General features: G+C 37.9%; 1 protein-coding gene across 26 annotated transcripts in view; it reads right to left on the minus strand.

The window, feature by feature from the left end:
* LOC147340773 (UDP-N-acetylglucosamine transferase subunit ALG13-like) overlaps positions 1-19,197 on the minus strand; it is a 78,902-nt gene that overhangs the window by 8,182 nt on the left and 51,523 nt on the right. For 8 of the 26 annotated variants that reach the window (XM_086388049.1, XM_086388038.1, XM_086388036.1 and 5 more), the window contains 3 exons: positions 14,577-14,648; positions 13,167-13,332; positions 2,112-2,300 (listed from right to left, as the gene is read on the minus strand). In XM_086388049.1, coding sequence (XP_086244175.1) covers positions 2,112-2,300; positions 13,167-13,332; positions 14,577-14,648 — 427 coding nt within the window. Of the gene's footprint in view, positions 1-2,111; positions 2,301-13,166; positions 13,333-14,576; positions 14,649-14,902; positions 15,961-16,014; positions 17,670-19,197 lie in introns of those variants that run through there. The other 18 variants (XM_086388040.1, XM_086388023.1, XM_086388021.1 and 15 more) reach the window with 8 other exon arrangements.

The raw sequence follows: 19,197 nt of genomic DNA on the forward strand, positions 1-19,197 counted from the left end.
TGGATGGCATCACTGACTCGATGGATGTGAGTCTCAGTGAACTCCGGGAGTTGGTGATGGACAGGGAGGCCTGGCGTGCTGCAATTCATGGGGTTGCAAAGAGACGGACACGACTGAGCGACTGATCTGATCTGATCTGATATATACTTTACATGGATGACTCGTATGGTGTATGAATTATATCTCAAGCTGTCAAAAAATGGCAGGCAAGGGCTATAAGAACTGAAAAACATCACTTTGAAATGTAATTGGGGTGGGATCATGAAAATGATAGGATTTAAATAGGAAGTTAGATGGAAGAGTGGGGGTCGGGAGAACATTCCTAGGTACCTGCCCAAGGGAAATGAAAACACATGTTCACAAAGACTTTTACAAGCATATTCATAGCAGCTTTATCCATAACAGACCCAAATTAGAAATAGTCCAGGTGTCCCTCAACAGGAGAATGGACAAACTATGGAATACCTATACAATGAAATACTTACTCAGCAATACAAACAGACTACTGATATATGAAGCAACATGGAACAATCTCAAAAACACTGCATTGAGTTTAAGAAGCCATTCATAAAGAGTACATATTGTATGATTATATTCATCTGAAATTTTAAAACAGGTAAAATTACGGAAGAAAAATATCAGAATAGTGATTATCTCTAAGGGGAAGTAGAAAGAGGGGTGGGGAACGACTGGGAAGGGGAATGAGTGAACTTTGTGGGATAATGATGTTCTATACCTTGATAGGTATTTGGGTTATACAAGTGCACATACTCATTTGTCAAAACTCAGCAAGTGTACACATAAGTTTTGCTCATTTCATTATAAGTAGACATCACACCAAAAGAAAAATAGATCCAAACTCTAGTAAATGATACGTATGCTGAAGTTTTTATGGGGAAGAATGATGTCTACAACTTACTTTGAAATCCATCTTTGAAAAGATGGATTAATTGATGGACAGAGAGATGGATGGAGGAAAAAACAGAAACACATAGTAATGCAAGTATAGTTAAATGTTTACAAAGGAATATAGGTGGTAGATATATGAATATTTATTTTAAAATTCAAATTTATGTTTAAACATTTTCATAATAAAATGTTGGAAAATGCAATAATCAGCATTATGTACTGAGAAGATCTTGGGCAAGGGTAGGTAGGTGAAAGGAGAGGAGTAAAGGGATCAGAGTTTAGATCCTGGGTGAATTAGGTGGAAATGATACATTACTAACAAAATAGAAAACCAAGGAGAAGAGTCAATGTTTTACACACATAAAGAGAAGAAAGAAGGGAGATAAAGATGAATTTTATTACAGACAGACTGAATCTGAAATAAAGAAAGCCAAATGAAACTGTCTAGCAAGTAAGTAGAGGCCAAGGCCAGACAGATTTAGAAATCATCTACACAAAGTTGATATCAACTTTTAAGGAAGAGAAAAAGAACAGAATGAAGTTGAAGATCTTGAAGACTACCTTAGGGGCTGAAAAAACAAAATAAAACAGAGAAGCAGTTAAAAGAATCAATGGAAAGTTACAACAAAAAAGAAAAGAAAGTATAAATAAGCTACAAACAACTTTCAATTACAATTCTCTTTTGAGATACACTGAGGGGTAACAACAAACTTCCATTGGAAAGCTATCCTTAGTTTAATTAAGGAAATTCAAGGCAGACCAGACCTCCCCAGCAACTCCTCTCCCAAAAACCTTTTCCAATTCCTCAAAATTCAGTTGGAATCCTAAATATCAATAATGCAACAATTTCATGTACTTGTGGTGGGCATTAAATAAATGGAGAAAATTTTGTTATCAACTCCTACTTTTCAAGAAAAATAGTTGAGAACAGATACCCAGCTGCAAATCTTCTTTAGGGCAGACATGTAGCTACCTTAGAAAAGCAGCATGAGTCAGCTCAATCATCCTCTTCTTGATGATGCAAAAGATATTCTCAGCTTTCAGTTGCTCCTTTCCTTAGTCATTTCCCCAGCATTGCTCTCAGTTTCCTTTTGGTCCCCTCACCCTACCCTCATTGGTCAACCAAAGAGAGATATGCTCTAAAATTAAAAAGAGAAAAACAGACCTAAATAACCCCCACCTAAGTGTCAAAACCTACTTACCTTGAGGCAGATCACTGCCACTTGGATCACAGGAATAAGGTGGAGGTGGCAGTGCTAAGTTTGAAGCCTCTCCTACCTCAAGAGGAGAAGGAGGAGTTGGTGGTGGTAACGGAGGAGGTGGAGGTGGTAGAGGACCAGCAGCAGCAGGAATAGGAGCAGAGAGGTATGGATACGATGGTGAAGCAATCACTACAAAAGAAACAAACGAAGTAGTGATACCACAACTGTAATACCTTATAAGCAGTAGCTCATCTATTTCTTTTGTGTTCTCAATTCCAACAAGCAACTCTCTTAAGTCTTATAGTTTGACTTAAAAACAAAAACTCAGAAGGTAAACTGTCCATATTCTTTTAGACATGCCAACTGAAAATGAGTTCAACATAAGTTATTTTGAGTTAAGGAAATTACTTGACATTAAAAGGAAAAATGAAAACTGGAAGCTACAAGGTTTGACTACTAGGATTTTGAACAAGTACATAAATATTATTAAGGCAAAAATTTCACTTAGCTTAATACAAAGTTAAGGATGTTCTCAGCCATCTGCAAAATCACAAGATGTAGACACTAATAGGCAAGACTAAATTGCACAGATTACAAATTTAAGCAATCCTTGAAGATTTCTACTTGGTAGTATTAGAGGAATATAGAGAACTCTAAATCATAACAGTTCCATTTGTGATGACCTACAGAATATAAAACAGGCTATATGAAACCACCTTATTTTCTTTAATTTTCTGTAACTGTTACTATAGTTTAAAAACAAGATTCATTTAGGAGTTTCACAGTTTTTGACATAAGACATTTAAATACAATTTTGTTTAAATATCAATACATTCCCCTATGATAAAGGAAACAATGAAGCTCCAACTAGTAAAAATAAATATCTCCATATATACATACTGTGTTAGATAAATCTGTGAAATTTATTGAAAGATTATTGATACAACCTTTCAAGTTTAATTGAACATCTTAGCTGACTTAGAAATTCAAGTACTAAATTTTATCACTGTGTTGCTGCCACTGCTAAGTCACTTCAGTTATGTCTGACTCTGTGCAACCCCAAAGATGGCAGCCCACCAGGCTCCGCCGTCCCTGGGATTCTCCAGGCAAGAACACTGGAGTGGGTTGCCATTTCCTTCTCCAATGCATGAAAGTGAAGTTGCTCAGTCGTGTCCAGCTCTTCGCGACCCCATGGACTGCAGCCTACCAGGCTCCTCCGTCCATGGGATATTCCAGGCAAGAGTACTGGAGTGGGGTGCCATTGCCTTCTCCGTAACACTATGTTACCTGTATTATAATTTTAACCCTCCGAACTATAGAAAGTTTAGGCTCAGTAGTCAATAAAGGTTTAAATTCAGAGTTTTAGAACACTTAATTTAGTATAAGTGTTGTCCACATAAGCTGAAATTGTTACTCTGGTAATTTAGCAGAAGGAATTTAAGGCCAAGTATCAGAAGTAATCCCTGTAGGACCTTCTAGAACTAACACCAAAAACAGATGTCCTTTTCATCACAGGAGATTGCAATACAAAAGTAGGAAGTCAAGAGATACCTGCTGTTAACAGGCAAGTTTGGCCTTGGAGTACAAAATGAAGCAGGGCAAAGGCTAACACAGTTTTGTCAAGAGAACACACTGGTCATAGGAAACAACCTTTTCTAACAACACAAGAGATGACTCTACACATGGACATCACCAAATGGTCAATACCAAAATCAGACTGATTATATTCTTTGCAGTTGAAAATGGAGAAGCTCTACATAGTCAGCAAAAATAAGACTTGGAACTGACTGTGGCTCAGATCATGAACTGCTTGTTGAAAAATTCAGGATTAAACTGAAGAAAGGAAAACCACTAGGCCATTCAAATAAGACCTAAATCAAGTCCCTTATATGATTATACAGTGGAGGTGATGAATAGATTCAAGGGATTAGATCTGGTAGACAAGAGTGCCCAAAGAATTATGAATGGAGGCTACATTGCACAGGAGGCAGTGACAAAAACCATCCCAAAGAAAAAAGAAATGGAAGAAAGGAAAATGGCTGTCTGAGGAGGCTTTACAAATAGCTGAGGAAAGAAGAGAAGCAAAAAGCAAGGGAGAAAGGGAAAGATATATCCAACTGAATGCAGAGTTCCATAGTATAGCAAGAAGAGATAAGAAGGCCTTCTTAAATGAACAATGCAAAATAGTAGATGAAAACAACAAAATAGGAAAGACTGAGATCTCTTCAAGAAAACTGGAGATATCATAGGAATATTTCATGCAAGGATGGGCACGATAAAAGACATAAACAGCTTCCTGACAGAAACAGGACCTAACAGAAGCATAAGAGATTAAGAAGAGGTGGCAAGAATACACAGAAGAGCTATACAAAAAAAGGTCTTAAGGATTTGGATGACCACGATGGTGTAATCACTCACCTAGAGCCAGATATCCTGCAGTGTGAAGTCAAGTGGGCCTTAGGAAGCATTACTACAAACAAAGTTAGTGGAGGTGATGGAATTCCACCTGAGCTATTTCAAATCCTAAAAGATGATGCTGTGAAAGTGCTACACTCAATATGCCAGCAAATTTGAAAAACTCAGCAGTGGCCATAGGACTGGAAAAGGTCAGTTTTCATTCCAATCCCAAAGAAAGGCAATGCCAAAGAATGTTCAAACCATAGAACAACTGTGTTCATTTCACATGCTAGCAAGGTTATGCTCAAAATCCTTCAAGTTAGGCTTCAGCAGTATGTGAAGCGAGATGTGTAAATTGGGTTTCAGAGAGGCAGGAGAACCAGAGATCAAATTGCCAACATTCACTGGATAATGGAGAAAGTAACAGAATTCCAGAAAAACATCTACTTCTGCTTCACTGACTACACTAAATCCTTGAAGGTGTGAATCACAACTGTGGAAAATACTTAGAGATGGGAATACCAGACCACCTTATCTGTCTCCTGAGAAACCTGTATGTGGGTCAAGAAGCAATAGTCAGAACCTTCCATGAACAGTGGACTGGTTCAAACTTGGGAAAGGAGAAAGACAAGGCTGTATACTGTCACCTTGTTTATATAACTTATATGTGGAGTACACCAAGTGCAACGCCGGCTTGGATGAATTACAATCAGGGATCAAGATTACTGGGAGAAATATCAAGAACCTCAGATATGCAGATGAGTCAGTGAGTGAAGTCAGTCAGTCATGTCTGACTCTGCGACCGCATGGACTGTAGCCCACCAGGCTCCTCCATCCATGGGATTTTCCAGGCAAGAGTAGTGGAGTGGGTTGCCATTTCCTTCTCCAGGGGATCTTCCCAACCCAGGAATCGAACCAGGTCTCCCACATTACAGGCAGACACTTTACCGTCTGAGCCACCGGGGAAGCTTAAAGGGCCTCTAGGGAAGGGTTAAAGAGGAGAGTGAAAAAGCTGGCTTAAAACTCAACGTTCAAAACACTAAGACCAAGGCATTCATTCCCATCATTTCATGGCAAATAGATGGGGAAACAATGGAAACGGTGAGAGATCTTTCTTTGACTCCAAAATCACCATGAACAGTGAGTACAGCCATGAAATTAAAAGACGCTTGTTCTTTGGGAGAAAAGCTATTAACAAATATAGACAGTATATTAAAAAAGCAGAGACGTCACTTTGCCAACAAAGGTTCATTTGGTCAAACCTGTGGTTTTTCCAGTACTCATGTACAGACATTAACAGTTGAACGATAAAGAAGGCTGAGCACCAAAGAATTGATGCTTTTGAATTGTGGTGTTGGAGAAGACTCCCAGAGTCCCTTGGACAGCAAGGAGATCAAACCAGTCAATCCTAAAGGAAATCAACCCTGAATATTCATTGGAAGGACTGAGGCTGAAGCTGAAGCTCCAGTTCTTTTACCACCTGATGCGAAGAGCCAACTCACTGGAAAAGTCCCTGATGCAGGGAAAGACAGAAGGCAAAAGGAAAGGAGGGTGGCAGAGGATAAGATGGTTAGATAGCATCACTGACTCAATGGACATGAATTAGAGCAAACTCTGGGAGATAGTGAAGGACAGGGAAGCCTGGTGTGCTGCAGTCCATAGGGTCACAAAGATTTTGACAGGACCTAGCGACTTAACAACAACAATATAATCTTTATATAGCTACAGGCCAACAGTAAAAGGAAATGTAAGTCTTAGGGTGATTAAAACTTGATAACTAACTCTTCTGAGGGCAATGAAACTGTTCTCTCTTGGTTTTGGTGGTGGTTGTACAATGTATTGTTAAAACTCATAGAACAGGGCACCAAAAATGAATTTTACTGTATCTAAATTAAACAGTACATTAAAAAAATTTGTTCAAATAACTTTTGATTTTGGAGTTTTGTCATGCATGTAGAAATCTCCACTTTTACAGTTTTAGAAGAGGAATTTAATTCTTAGAACATCTCCAAATGCTCCAAGGATTTTATGGATTTGTTTTCTATAAAATAATGGCTTCAACAAAGCCTCACTCATTTCTTCTAGATTAGCACTCAAATAACACCGTATTTTTTTTTCAAGAAAAGCAACTGAAATGAGTTCAATTAGCTAAAAAAAGTAGAAGTGATTATGATTACAAGGTAAAAACCAACTACTAGACATAAAAAGTAGCTAAATAAGTTATCATGGGCCTGAGAGAATCAAGGACAGAAGAAATTCGGTGGTTACTTTGTCTGAACTCACCTTTATTCTAAAATGCATATTATAATATACTCCATAAGAAAGAACTTTTAAAACTTTCAGTTGCTCTAGAGATGCATGAGCATCTCATCCACAGATTTAATGGGGCTCCAAAGAGGCTTAACAGGTATAGTTCAAAGAAGGGACCCAGAAAAATGGAAGCAAACTTCTCTAAAATGTGAATGAAAACCAATGAAATGCATTCAGAAAGTTTATTTACTTGTCCATGCAGATGCAGGCTGCTTCAGGACATTTCAGAAGAGAACATGAAGATTTGGATTCTCTAGAGATCAATGAATGGGCAGGGCCAGGACCAAAGTGCAGTGAGGTGTAAAATTTAAAGGGCCACCAAATTAAAATAAAAAAAAAATCCATGATGAATAAAATATCAAAATTCTAAAAGACAGGATCCAAGCTTGCACTTGCATGACCCCAAGAGTGACTGCCTCACTCACCTCATCCTAAGTCTGGCCGAGAGTTCTTGTCTTTTAAAAAATTTTTGATACTTTGTGTATCATGGATTCTTTTTTTACGCTAATCTTTTTTCATATAGTGCATTCAAGTGTTATTTATCTTGATCCCTATGTGTTTTTTTTTTTAATACTCCCTTAAATTTTGCACCCAAAGCAAGTGAGTCACTAGTTCTGGCCCTGGCAAAAGACTTGGAAACAGTTACCAAAAAAATCAGTTAACAGGATTTAATGCCTATGAAGACACTCATAATAAAAGCAATCATAGCATCTAGTTACCTGGCAGGTAAGAAGTGACTTAAAGGAACATGGGATGGGGCTGCCAGACAGACACATGTGAAGAACAAGGGAAACATGAATTTTATCTGGAGGACTGACAGGAATGATAAAGAACAACTAAAAAGCACTCATTACCTATTAGAGTTATAGCTGAGGTTCACAAGAGACACAACAAAAAGTAAAACGAAGGCAGCATACATTTTTAGAAATGTAAAGTGAAGAGGAACTAAAAAGCCTCTTGATGAAAGTGAAAGAGAAGAGTGAAAAAGTTGGCTTAAAGCTCAACATTCAGAAAACGAAGATCATGGCATCTGGGCCCATCACTATAGGAAATAGATGGGGAAACAGTGGAAAACAGTGTCAGACTTTATTTTTTTGGGCTCCAAAATCACTGCAGATGGGGATTGCAGCCATGAAATTAAAAGACGCTTACTCCTTGGAAGGAAAGTTATGACCTAGATAGCATATTGAAAAGTGGAGACATTACTTTGCCAACAAAGGTCCGTCTAGTCAAGGCTATGGTTTTTCCTGTGGTCATGTATGGATGTGAGAGTTGGACTGTGAAGAAAGCTGAGCGTCCAAGAATTGATGCTTTTGAACTGTGGTGTTGGAAAAGACTCTTGAGAGTCCCTTGGACTGCAAGGAGATCCAACCAGTCCATTCTAAAAGAGATCAGTCCTGGGTGTTCTTTGGAATGAATGATGCTAAAGCTGAAACTCCAGTACTTTGGCTACCTCATACGAAGAGTTGACTCATTGGAAAAGACTGATGCTGGGAGGGATTGGGGGCAAGAGGAGAAGGGGACGACAGAGGATGAGATGGCTGGATGGCATAACTGACTCGATGGACATGAGTTTGAGTGAACTCCCTGAGTTGGTGATGGACAGGGAGGCCTTGTGTGCTGTGATTCATGGGGTTGCAAAGAGTCGGACATGACTGAGCAACTGAACTGACTGACTGACAGACAAAAAACACAAATCTGGAATTTACAGAATAGTTTTCAATCATTCTACACAAATGGGGTATTACAATGTTTGATTCACATATTGCTTGTTTTTTAAGCTCAGACATCTACTAGAAGCAGATAGCCAACACTTTCCCTTACTATTATTAGCATGCATGCCTGCTAAGTTGCTTCATTTGTGTTTGACTCTGTGTGATGCCACGGACTGTAGCTTGCCAGGCTCCTCCGTCTATGGGATTCTCCAAGCAAGAACACTGGAGTGGGTTGCCATGCCCTTCTCCAGGGGATCTTCCTGACCCAGGGATCGAACCTGCAAGCTCTTAAGCCTCTTGCATTGGCAGGCAGGTTCTTTACCACTAGAGCCACCTGAGAAGCCCAACAATTATTAGCACAAAGTAATAAAGCCACTGTCTACATTAACACTTCCAATGGAAAATTTCTGAGATCATTAATGAACATATATACACACACACACACACACACATATATATAGAATGTTTTGTTCCAGGCACTGGCTAAGCACACAATTTTTACATTATAAATAAAACAGATACAGAAAACAAATCCAACAAATTCGTTCCAAGCGGACACTATCCAGATTAAGAAAGAAAAGTTTGCCAGCCATTTCAGAAACATTCCATACACTCCATCACAATCACCAGTCTTGAGTGCTGTATGCTAAGTTGCTTCAGTCATGTCCAATCCTTTGCAACCCTATGGACTGTAGCCTGCCAGGCTCCTCTGACCATGGGATTCTCCAGGCAGGAATACTGGAGGGGGTTGCCATGTTCTCCTTCAGGTTATCTTCCCCACCCAGGGATCAAACTCTTGTTTCTGCCATCTCCTGCATTGGCAGGCAGGTTCTTTACCACTAGCGCCAGCTGGGAAGCCACTACCACTCTCCTACCCAACTATAATCAATCATTATCCTGGCTTTCATAGTAATCACTTTGTATTTTTAAGCATTTTGTCACCCAAATATGCATCCCTAAGGAAGTTTTTAAAAATTGAGATCCTGAATATCTTTCAATCTTTTGGTCCTTTTTCCATCCCTGTCATTTCAACTTTTCTTTCAAGGAACCCTTGACTTGTTGAGTTTCCCAGTCTAGATTGTGCTGATTACATACTCACTGTGCATTTCAACATGTTCTTGTCTTTCCCGTAAATAGGCAACTAGATCCAGAAGACTAGATCAGACTCAAGATTGATTCCTTTAATAGTCTATAGGTAACATCTCACTATCTTTGCAGTCTTAACAAAAATTGCTGTTTAATGTGCATCCATTCAGTCAGTAAGGACTGCAAGATGAGCATATTCTGCCACTTCTTTTTTTTTTTTTACTGATCAGAATACTAATATATAGAAATACTTCCCCTCATCTACTACTTGGTAATCCCAGTAGGAAAGTTCATATAAGAAAGGTAGGATAAATACTTGATTCTTTCACTATACTGTCCAGTTTTCAGGAAAGCAAAATTATTTCATATCTTCTTGAGAACCAATTTTTTCAGTTATATATACATATTTCAGATTATTTTCTATTATATGTTATTACAAGATATTGAATAGAGTTCCCTGTGCTATACAGTAAATCCTTGGTTTTTTCCATCTATTTTATGTATAGTTATTTGTATCTGTTAATCACAAGGGAATCAATTTCTAAAATATCATCAGGAACTTTTAAATATATTTGATATGTCCCAACCTATTACAATGATCATTATTCAAGCTCAAACTGTTGCATCTCTGGCCAGTGAGAACCTCTCTAAGATGGCTCGAGTTCTTTTGACATGATCCCAGTACTCTTTGGTAGCCTCCTTGCCATCTAGCATGACAAGATGATCCAGGCTCATCTTGAACATTTCCTGCCCAAACCTGGAACCAGAAATTTCTCCACATAGCTATTTGCTTTGAAGTGAGAAATGGTATTTCAGTGTCACAAACTGAATGCTAAAGATACTCGTGGTTTCTAGGCCTTTTCAGTAGACAGAGCTAGGAAATAAATTTAAAGCTAAAATACTTCAAGTTCATATTGATATTTCCAATTCAAATGTGATATAATACCATAAAAGTTTTTCCTTAGCCTTTTTAGTATATATCTGTATTAACTTTCTTCCATACTGAGACCTGGTGTGCAAGGACACAGGGGATAAAATTGGAATATCCCATATTCATGTATTGTAGCTGACATTATAGTCTCTGAATAATAAGTATAGATTGCTATACAAAACCTGATGTGTTTATTGAAAGCATTAAAAAAAGCTTGGCATATTGTCTCTCAATTCTGCTGTTTTTAAAAATAGCTATACTATATCTACATTGTTCAAACATAAGGCTTTTACATAGTGTATCATCAACCTCTCAGCCTTTATTTTGTGTAAATACATATTTAATATTCACAATCAAGTCTTATGTTGATGTCTCTGTTTTGGTGGTCTAAAAGTCAAAATTCATTCTTCAATACTTTGTCCATCCAATACAACTTTCCTTGACAGAAATATTCTGTATCTGCACTGTCCAATACAGTGCACTAGCCACATGTGGCTTTGAGCACTTGGTATGTGGTTAGTGTGACTGAGCAACAGAAGATTTATTTTACTTAATAGTAATTATTAAAGTGTCCTATGTGGCTAGTGATTACCTTGCTTGAAAGCGTATCTTTAGTAGATTTTTCAAGAAGTACTCATGAGAACAATATTATCTGAATTCTTATATATTACCCTTTAAGCCTGAAAATGTTTGGTTGGATATAAAATCTTTGGTTCACGTATCCTTTCATTAAATGTCACTCCATTTTCTTCTAGCTGAAGCACTGCTGTCAAAGTTGGATGATTATCATTTTATTTCCTTTATACTCCATAGGCTCTTTTATCTAGATAAACAAAGCACTTTCTTTAAGTCCAGTTGTTTTACTAGAATATGCTGGTGTTGGTTGTTCTGCCTCAGTATTCTCAGTTATGCTGAGTGCTGTTTCAGTATGTGTTTCTGAAGTTTTTTTAAGTCAGGAAAATTTTCTGAATTGTAAATTTTAGTACTCTTTTCCCTTACGTTGGTTTTCTTCTTCAGAACTTCTATCAGTGCTGGATATCCTTTGCCTAACTTCAATATGTCACTTTTGAGTCTTTCTCTTCATTGTTTTTTCATTTTAGATTTACCCCCTTTTACATCTTTCTCTTAAAGCATTATCTATTGTATATACTCGGTCATGTTTTTTGTAGTTTAGTCTTCACTACCAAAATGACTTTCTTCCATTTCTAATACTTTTCTGAGTTCTTTCACCTCCTCTGAATTTTTCTAATCCTGATTTATTATGTTTTAATATTTTGTATTATTTTATTAATGTCTTTATCTCATTTTGAAAAAGTTCTGTTTAGTGTACACATTTATGACATGCTTTTTACTGTCTACAGGGATATCATCATTTTCCCTTAAAACACCTCTGTATATGTTTATGTAGGGCTTTCCTTTCATTAATTTTTATGTGAAATTATTTTTCACAGACTCTGGAAGGAGATGGAATACAAGAAAGCTCTTCTAACTTCATATGGCTCTCAACTGCTTTTTATATAGCGCTTAAAATATGACTACTTTCTAGTATTCCTTGGCTCTGTTCTTCACAACTTCAGTCTGGACCTGCTCTTTTCCCTATCCTCATCAGTTCTGATTCTACTCCCAGGAGTTTCTCCCCAGTGAGGAATACTATCCCAAAAGGTAGTCCTGCCAAGGTCAGTTTTGAGAGTTCTTAGCGGCCAAACTGTTCCAAAGCCCTTCAGTCCCTTTACTGTGTACCCAAAGCACTCACCGAGTATTGGAGAGGTCAAATCCCTTCCCAGTCTTAGCTGCTCCTTCCAAATTGGCTGCCCCACTTTTCAGTGAATTCTTATTAGCTCTTTCAGGGTTCTTCTGTTCTCAGGTTCATCAGACAACATCCCCAGTGCTTCCGTCTTCTTGCTCCCATATAGACCCTGACAGCCTGCAGGTCTCGTGCTTGGTGGTTTGTCCCCTACCTGCTTAAATTTTAAGGCTCATGGGCAGACCTCGTCACCTAGTTTTGTTGTTAAGCATTGTCCAATGGGTTCTGATTTTGCTATTTCCATTTTTATTTGGTGACACAGACTGAAAAGCTATGCTATGGTTGCCAGCACTTTCCCAGAATTTTGAGAATTTTAAACTATATTAACTCAATGAAATTTTGACAACTTCATAAACTGGTACTATGAGTACCTCCAAGTTTACAGGTAAGAAAGATTCAATAACTTCTCTAAAGTTACATAGCTGGTAAGTTGCAAAACCAAGATTCTAACCTAGATCTCTTAAGTTCTAGAGCCAAACTTTTCATTCTGTAAGAGTGTGAAACACCTCTAGCTTAATTTTAGCATAATAAAACTTAACTCAAAATTTGAAAAACTAGTACAAGTCCTCTAAATTTTCAATGGGGTAGCAAAATGATAGCTATGAAATTATATCAAAGTCAAATTTACAAGAAAAAAAATTCAAACCCTCTCAAATCTCATGGATTCAACTATAGAACATACATTATTAGTAGGTTAAACAAACTTAATACTGGAGATTCAAGTAATTTTATCCAATCACTAGAATTGCTGTATGTGCATGTCCATGAATAGAAAAAGAGGTTTCCAAAGTAAGCAACCACTAATAACCTACCTGGCCTGCCTTGTGTAGGTGGAGATACAAATAGAGGCTGTATAGCATTCTGTGAGGAAACTGAAGTGGTACTACTAGCTTGATTAGCGGCTGCACAGTTAGGTAAGACTGGAGCTGGAACATTATTGGCACAGGAAGCTGCAACTGCTGCAGAATTTACCATCACCTGTAAGTGTGGAAGAAATTTTAGAACTCTAAGTTTGGTTTCTCAAATAATATTAGTCTCTTATCTGATCCTAAATTTCAGGAAATAGTATTCTGATAACACCAAGAAGTCAATCTTCATGTAAACCTAATATAGGAAGGTTATTTCTTTTAGAAGATCCCAGATTACTTTGAGAGCTTTACATTTTTAATATTTTTCTGGAAAGGTAATACATTATTATTATTCAAAAACCAAGTATAAACGTGTATATACAATGAAAAATTTCCCTCCAACCCTTGTCTTCTATCTGCTTAGCTCCTCTCTTAACAAACAAGTAACCTCTGGGTTTCTTGAATATTATCCAGAAATTTACACTGCATTTTTAACATGCATATATATTTCCCCATACAAAAACTTAAAAAAAGTGTTCTTTCCTTTTTTAAAAAAAACTTCATAAGACTGCAATTTGCTTTTCTGATTAGGCCACAGCACCCAATACAGGGCTGTGCACAGAGAGATGTTCAATAAATGATAATAGCTTCTTCTTCATGAATACCATCCTTACTTGCAGTCTCCATTTTCTTATTACCCATTGCAATGTGTTTGCTACCCTCTCTGGTTCTCAGAAATTATATTCAAAGTCACAGTGATTTCCATGACAACAAGTGATAGTAGACTCTTTTTAGTCCTTATGTTGCTTGACTGCTTGGCAGCAACTGACACAACTATTCATTGAAATATTTTCTTCCTGGACTTCCATAATACATTCTCCTGCTTTCCTCCGTCCTTGGCTATTCCTTCTCTACCCATTTTTTAAATGGTGATACACAGGCTCTGTTCTAGAAGTTCTTCTCAATCTCTTCCTTTTCCCAGGATGATCATACTAACTCCTATGGTTTCAGCTACCTTTTTGATGCCAGCTCCCCATTCTATAGGAAAGCTTTACATTTTAATTTTCAGGAAATGACACGGACTTGACAGGTAACTGACGTTAACTTATTCATTATATAAGAGGTTCAGAGTAGACAGACTATGAATAGCTTAGTGTCAGCACGTAGAAAAGTGTCTGGAACAGTAGATGATCAATAAATTTGTTAATAAATTTACTAAATACTGTGCCAGGTACCAGGAAGTACAAGAATACTTAAAATATGAATATAAGCAGCTTCTTTGAAGTATGATGAAGGGAAAAGAGAACAAAAAGAAAAAATTCATTTTCCCCTGCTCAGGCCACTTCAACTAACTGCAAAGTAAAAAAAGATTACCTTCTGGGGGTAGTTGTACGAGGTAACTGTGTCCTGAGGAGGCATAGAACATGGTCTTCTAGCCTGAAGAGACTTTAATGAATACACAAATACAAATATGGGGAAATCAAGAAATTAAACAATACACCAATAAAAGATCTGCTTTGTTTTAATATCTCCTAAAATTAAGTGAAACTGATCTGTCCTAAAAGTATTCAGATTTGGAAGTGACTACTATGATAATACTCCAAAAGGCATCACTCTAGTGCCTGACTAAGGTGACTGTTCTATTAGGTTGGTGCAGATGTAACTGCGGTTTCAGGCTGTGAATTTTAAATCATTGTAAGTACGCTCAAACACATCTTTATTAATAAAAATAGGAACCATTACAATCAACACATTTTTGCCAATGAGAAATAAGCCTGCTTATTCTTTTAGTGTAAAAACCTGTGCTTTGGGATTTGACAAACTCTGGAAAACACTTTCTGCATCCTACTGGTTGTGGAAGTGTTTTCCCTGCAAAATGTCAATATGCTTGAAGAAGTGGTAGTCAGTCAGCAAGAGGTCAGGTGAGTATGGGAGATGAGGTAAAGCTTCATAGCCCAATTCATTCAACTTTTTAAGTGCTGGTTGTGCAACATGTGGTTGGGCGCTGTCATGGAGAATGCAGCCTTTTCTGTTGACTGATGCCAGCTGCAGGCACTGCAGTTTGCAGTGTATCTCATTGATTTTCTGAGCATACTTCTCAGATGTAATGGTTTTGCAGGGATTCATAAAATTATAGTGTGTCAGACTGGCAGCAGACCACCAAACAGTGACCATGACCTTTTCTTGGTGCAAGTTTGGCTTTGGGGAGTGCTTTGGAGTTTCTTATTGTTCCAACCACTGAGCTGGTCATCGCCAGTTGTATAAAATCCACTTTTCATTACATATCACAATCCAATCAAGAAATGGTTTGCTGTTGTTGGACAGAGTAAGAGAAGATGATACTTCCAATGATTTTTTTTTAAATTTCAGATCAGCTCACAAAGCACCCACTTATCAAGCTTTTTCACCTTTCCAATTTGCTTCAAATGCCAAATGACCACAGAATGGTTGACATGGAGTTCTTCAGCAGCTTCTTGGATTGTTTTAAGAGGATCAGCTTCAATGATTGCTCTCAATTGGTTCTTGTCAACTTCCGATGGCCAGCCACTATACTCCTCATCTTGAAGGCTCCCAACTACTTTGCAAAACTTGTTGAACCACCACTGCACTGTATGCTCCTTAGCAGTTCCTGGGTCAAATTCATTGTTGTTGCAAGTTGTCTCTGCTGCTTTACAATCCATTTTGAACTCGAATAAGAAAATCACTCAAATTTACTTTTTGTCTAACATCATTTCCACAGTCTAAAATGAAAAATAAACTGTACATAACAAGTCATTAGCAAAAAAAAAAACCTGAGAAATGCACATTAAAATAATGTATAACACAACCACATTTATTTAAGAATGTATTCCAGTACAAAGGCAAATTTCAACAACACAAAAACCGCAATTACTTTTGCACTAACCTAATATTTCCTACTGTAGAAATCTTGATCATATCCAAGTCTAGTCGCAATGCAGATACTAAAATGTAATGGAGGACTGTAATTTAAACACTTTCTTAGTGTCTTCTCTTGCCATAAAAACCTCAAAATCACTAGCACCAGGAACAGTGTTGCTAAAAGAAAGATGTCCATCTAAAGATACAGCTAGGAACAAGGGTGGATAACTGGTCAGATGCATCCTACAAGCAGGATGTAGTATAACCCAAACATCATTCTCCTTTGGTTCAAGACCTTGTCCTTGTGAAAGCAAAAATGATTTTAAAGCACTCAGGATTATGCATGACAGATTGTCATGACAGGAAAATAAACTAGCAGCAGAAACTGGTACTCATAGTAAGAACACAGAAGAAATCAGGGGAAGTAATTAGAGAAACCAAGAGGAACCACAAAGTGACAAAGACAAGCACAACTTAATGTCAACCTAAAGAGTGAACATTTCAAAAGTTTGGTTTCAAGTACAGCACAAAGTGAAAGTGTTAGTAACTCAGTTATGTCCAATTCTTTGCCACCCCATAGACTGTAGCCGGCCAGGCTCCCCTAATCCTCAGAATTCTCCAGGCAAGAATACTGAATGGGCTGCCATTCCTTTCTCCAGGGGATCTTCCCGACCCAGGGATCAAACTCTGGTCTCAGGAAGCCCCAAGTGCAAACCAAATACCTGCCAAAAAGTGAACTCAGCCCTGGCTCAGAAGGCCCAGTGTGAATTCCAAACAATTCTAGAGAAGGATTTAGGTGAGACTTAGGCGTGAAAGTAAGAAAAATAAATGCTGTGGTTAGAAGAAGAGTCTGTGCCTGGAAATCTTTAAGTCCTGCAGAGGTCCTCTCCTCTCAGAATGCTGTGGAAAAATTACTTAGAAACTTGGTGACTGGGGCTTGGGAGCAGAACACATCATGAAGAGATTGAAATCTACTGGGGATGTATGATAAAGTAAGTTCAGAACAAAAAGGAAGATGTAACAAATGAAATTAAAGAGACAAAAAGAAAATGTCTACTGTCATTCCTGAAGGTGAGATTTTTCACTTGCCTTTTCAACTTGGGTGGCTATTTCAAGAAATGGTATAAAAAGCATGTGATACTGAGAATAGTAATGACAGAGGGAAGGGAAAAACTATTTCTCTAGCAGGGACAAAGGAAGGGAAGGAGAAATAATGGGAAGAGAATTATATATTACAGTTTTCTTTACCTTCCTAAGATGTACTGCCTAAACAGTAAAAACAAAAATTAAGTACATGAAGCTATCAAAGTTTAAATTAATCACAGAGAACAGAAGGTAGTCATTCAACTTCTTCACAGATATTCCAATTCTCCTCCTAGGTACATGGGTATGTTGCTCTTCCTGGCCTCATCTAGTTAGGTATGGCCTTGTGGTTTGGACAATGACATATGAGCAGAAATATTGATACCCAGTGTTTAATTTCCTTATCTTCAGCTCTGCAAGATGACTATGAAAGTACATGGTCCATCAGCTTGGGTTCTTGACTGACTCTGATGAACAAAAGCCTGCTACCAACATGCACTGGACCTATAAAATTAGCAAGAACAACTGTGTTAAGCTGCTGAGATTTGGGGGGAGTGCTGCCACAGCATAACTTAGCTTGACCAAAACAGTAACTGGTAACTAAAATTAGGGTGCTGCTGTAACAGAAACTTGACTTAGAGAAGATTATGAACTTGTAGCTCTTAAGGGAGGAGGTTTAGGAAACAGAACATTAATTTTGTGTTTTGATTACTGCTGGCAGATTTTAGCAAGGTATTTTAAAATGTGTAAGGAAAAGTAGTTTGTAGGCAGGAATGAAAGGGAATAGAATCCTTGAATACTGGGACTTTTAGGGTTTGAAGAGGTAACTGCTTCAAATCAAAACTGTACAAGATAAAATTGATAAATATTTTGAACAACAAAGAGAAGTTAAAAGCTGGCCTTGAAGCAAGACTCAAATCTAAAATATGACTGCACTAAGGTATCTCAAACCAGGAGTACAATTAAGGATATAACATCCAGTTAGTCCTTGCACTTGGACAAAATGGCTCATGGGAAAAGTATTCAAAGGTTATGACTCTTCTATCAGTGATTGATAAGCTCAAGGTATTTGCACTCAAGTAGAGAAACAGGGATAAGAATGTGAAGGAATGTGTGTCTTCGTCACTCAGCTGTGTCTGACTCTTTGTGACCCATGTACTGTAGTCCATCAGGTTCCTCTGTCCATGGGATTTTCCAGGCAAGAATACTGGAGTGGGTTGCCATTTCCTCCTCTAGGGGAATCTTCCCAACCCAGCGTAGAACCTGTGTCTCCTGCATTGTAGGTGTATTCTTTACCCACTGAGTCATGAAAGGAATAAGAATTCAAAGAATTATAGCAAATCTAATGTCAGTATGGCTACTGGCACATGAAACTAACAGGAAGGAATCAGAGAAGCTGTACAATAAATCAATCACACAGCCAAAGAAACCATGAGCAGAACTAAAACTATCCAATTGAGATTAAAAGCCAGCCTTGGGCTCTCAATTTCCTATGAGTAAGAAGCAGTGTGAGGAAGCTGCTCAGCTGTCAACAAGGATTATTCTCCAATGCCTACTTCAAACATGGCCAAGGAAGGGCTGTGGCATAATCAAGAGCCCCAGTAAAGAATTAACCAGGGAGCTTTTCCAGGCAACAGTCCCAATGCCCAGGATGGGGGCCCTCAAAATGTCTGTCCAGCATGATGTCAGAAATGCTACAGGCCAGTAACTGTTTCTCCCATTCTCCCTGGATCCGATGGGAATTTCAATTGCAAGTTTTTAGTCCCTGCTATACCATTGTAAATTGGGTATGTAGGGGGTAAATAACTTTGTATCTTTGGTTTTAGGCCTCCAGATCAAGAGGAACCACATCTGGACCCAATACAAAGAGTACTACACATTTTTCAGAAACCTTGGGCTCTGAGTTTAATCACACTGAAGGAGATTTTAAGGTTGCCTCCTTTGAGGTGGAAGGAAGTAATTGGTCTGTGTGAGGGAGTTTCGTTAAATGTTGTAATCCTTAGTGCTATTAAAATATTTCCAAGTTTTTGAC

Source organism: Bos grunniens, chromosome X (assembly GCF_055505025.1).
Source record: "Bos grunniens cultivar Pamir isolate PY7600 chromosome X, Bosgru_T2T1.0, whole genome shotgun sequence".
Taxonomy (NCBI): Eukaryota; Metazoa; Chordata; class Mammalia; order Artiodactyla; family Bovidae; genus Bos; species Bos grunniens.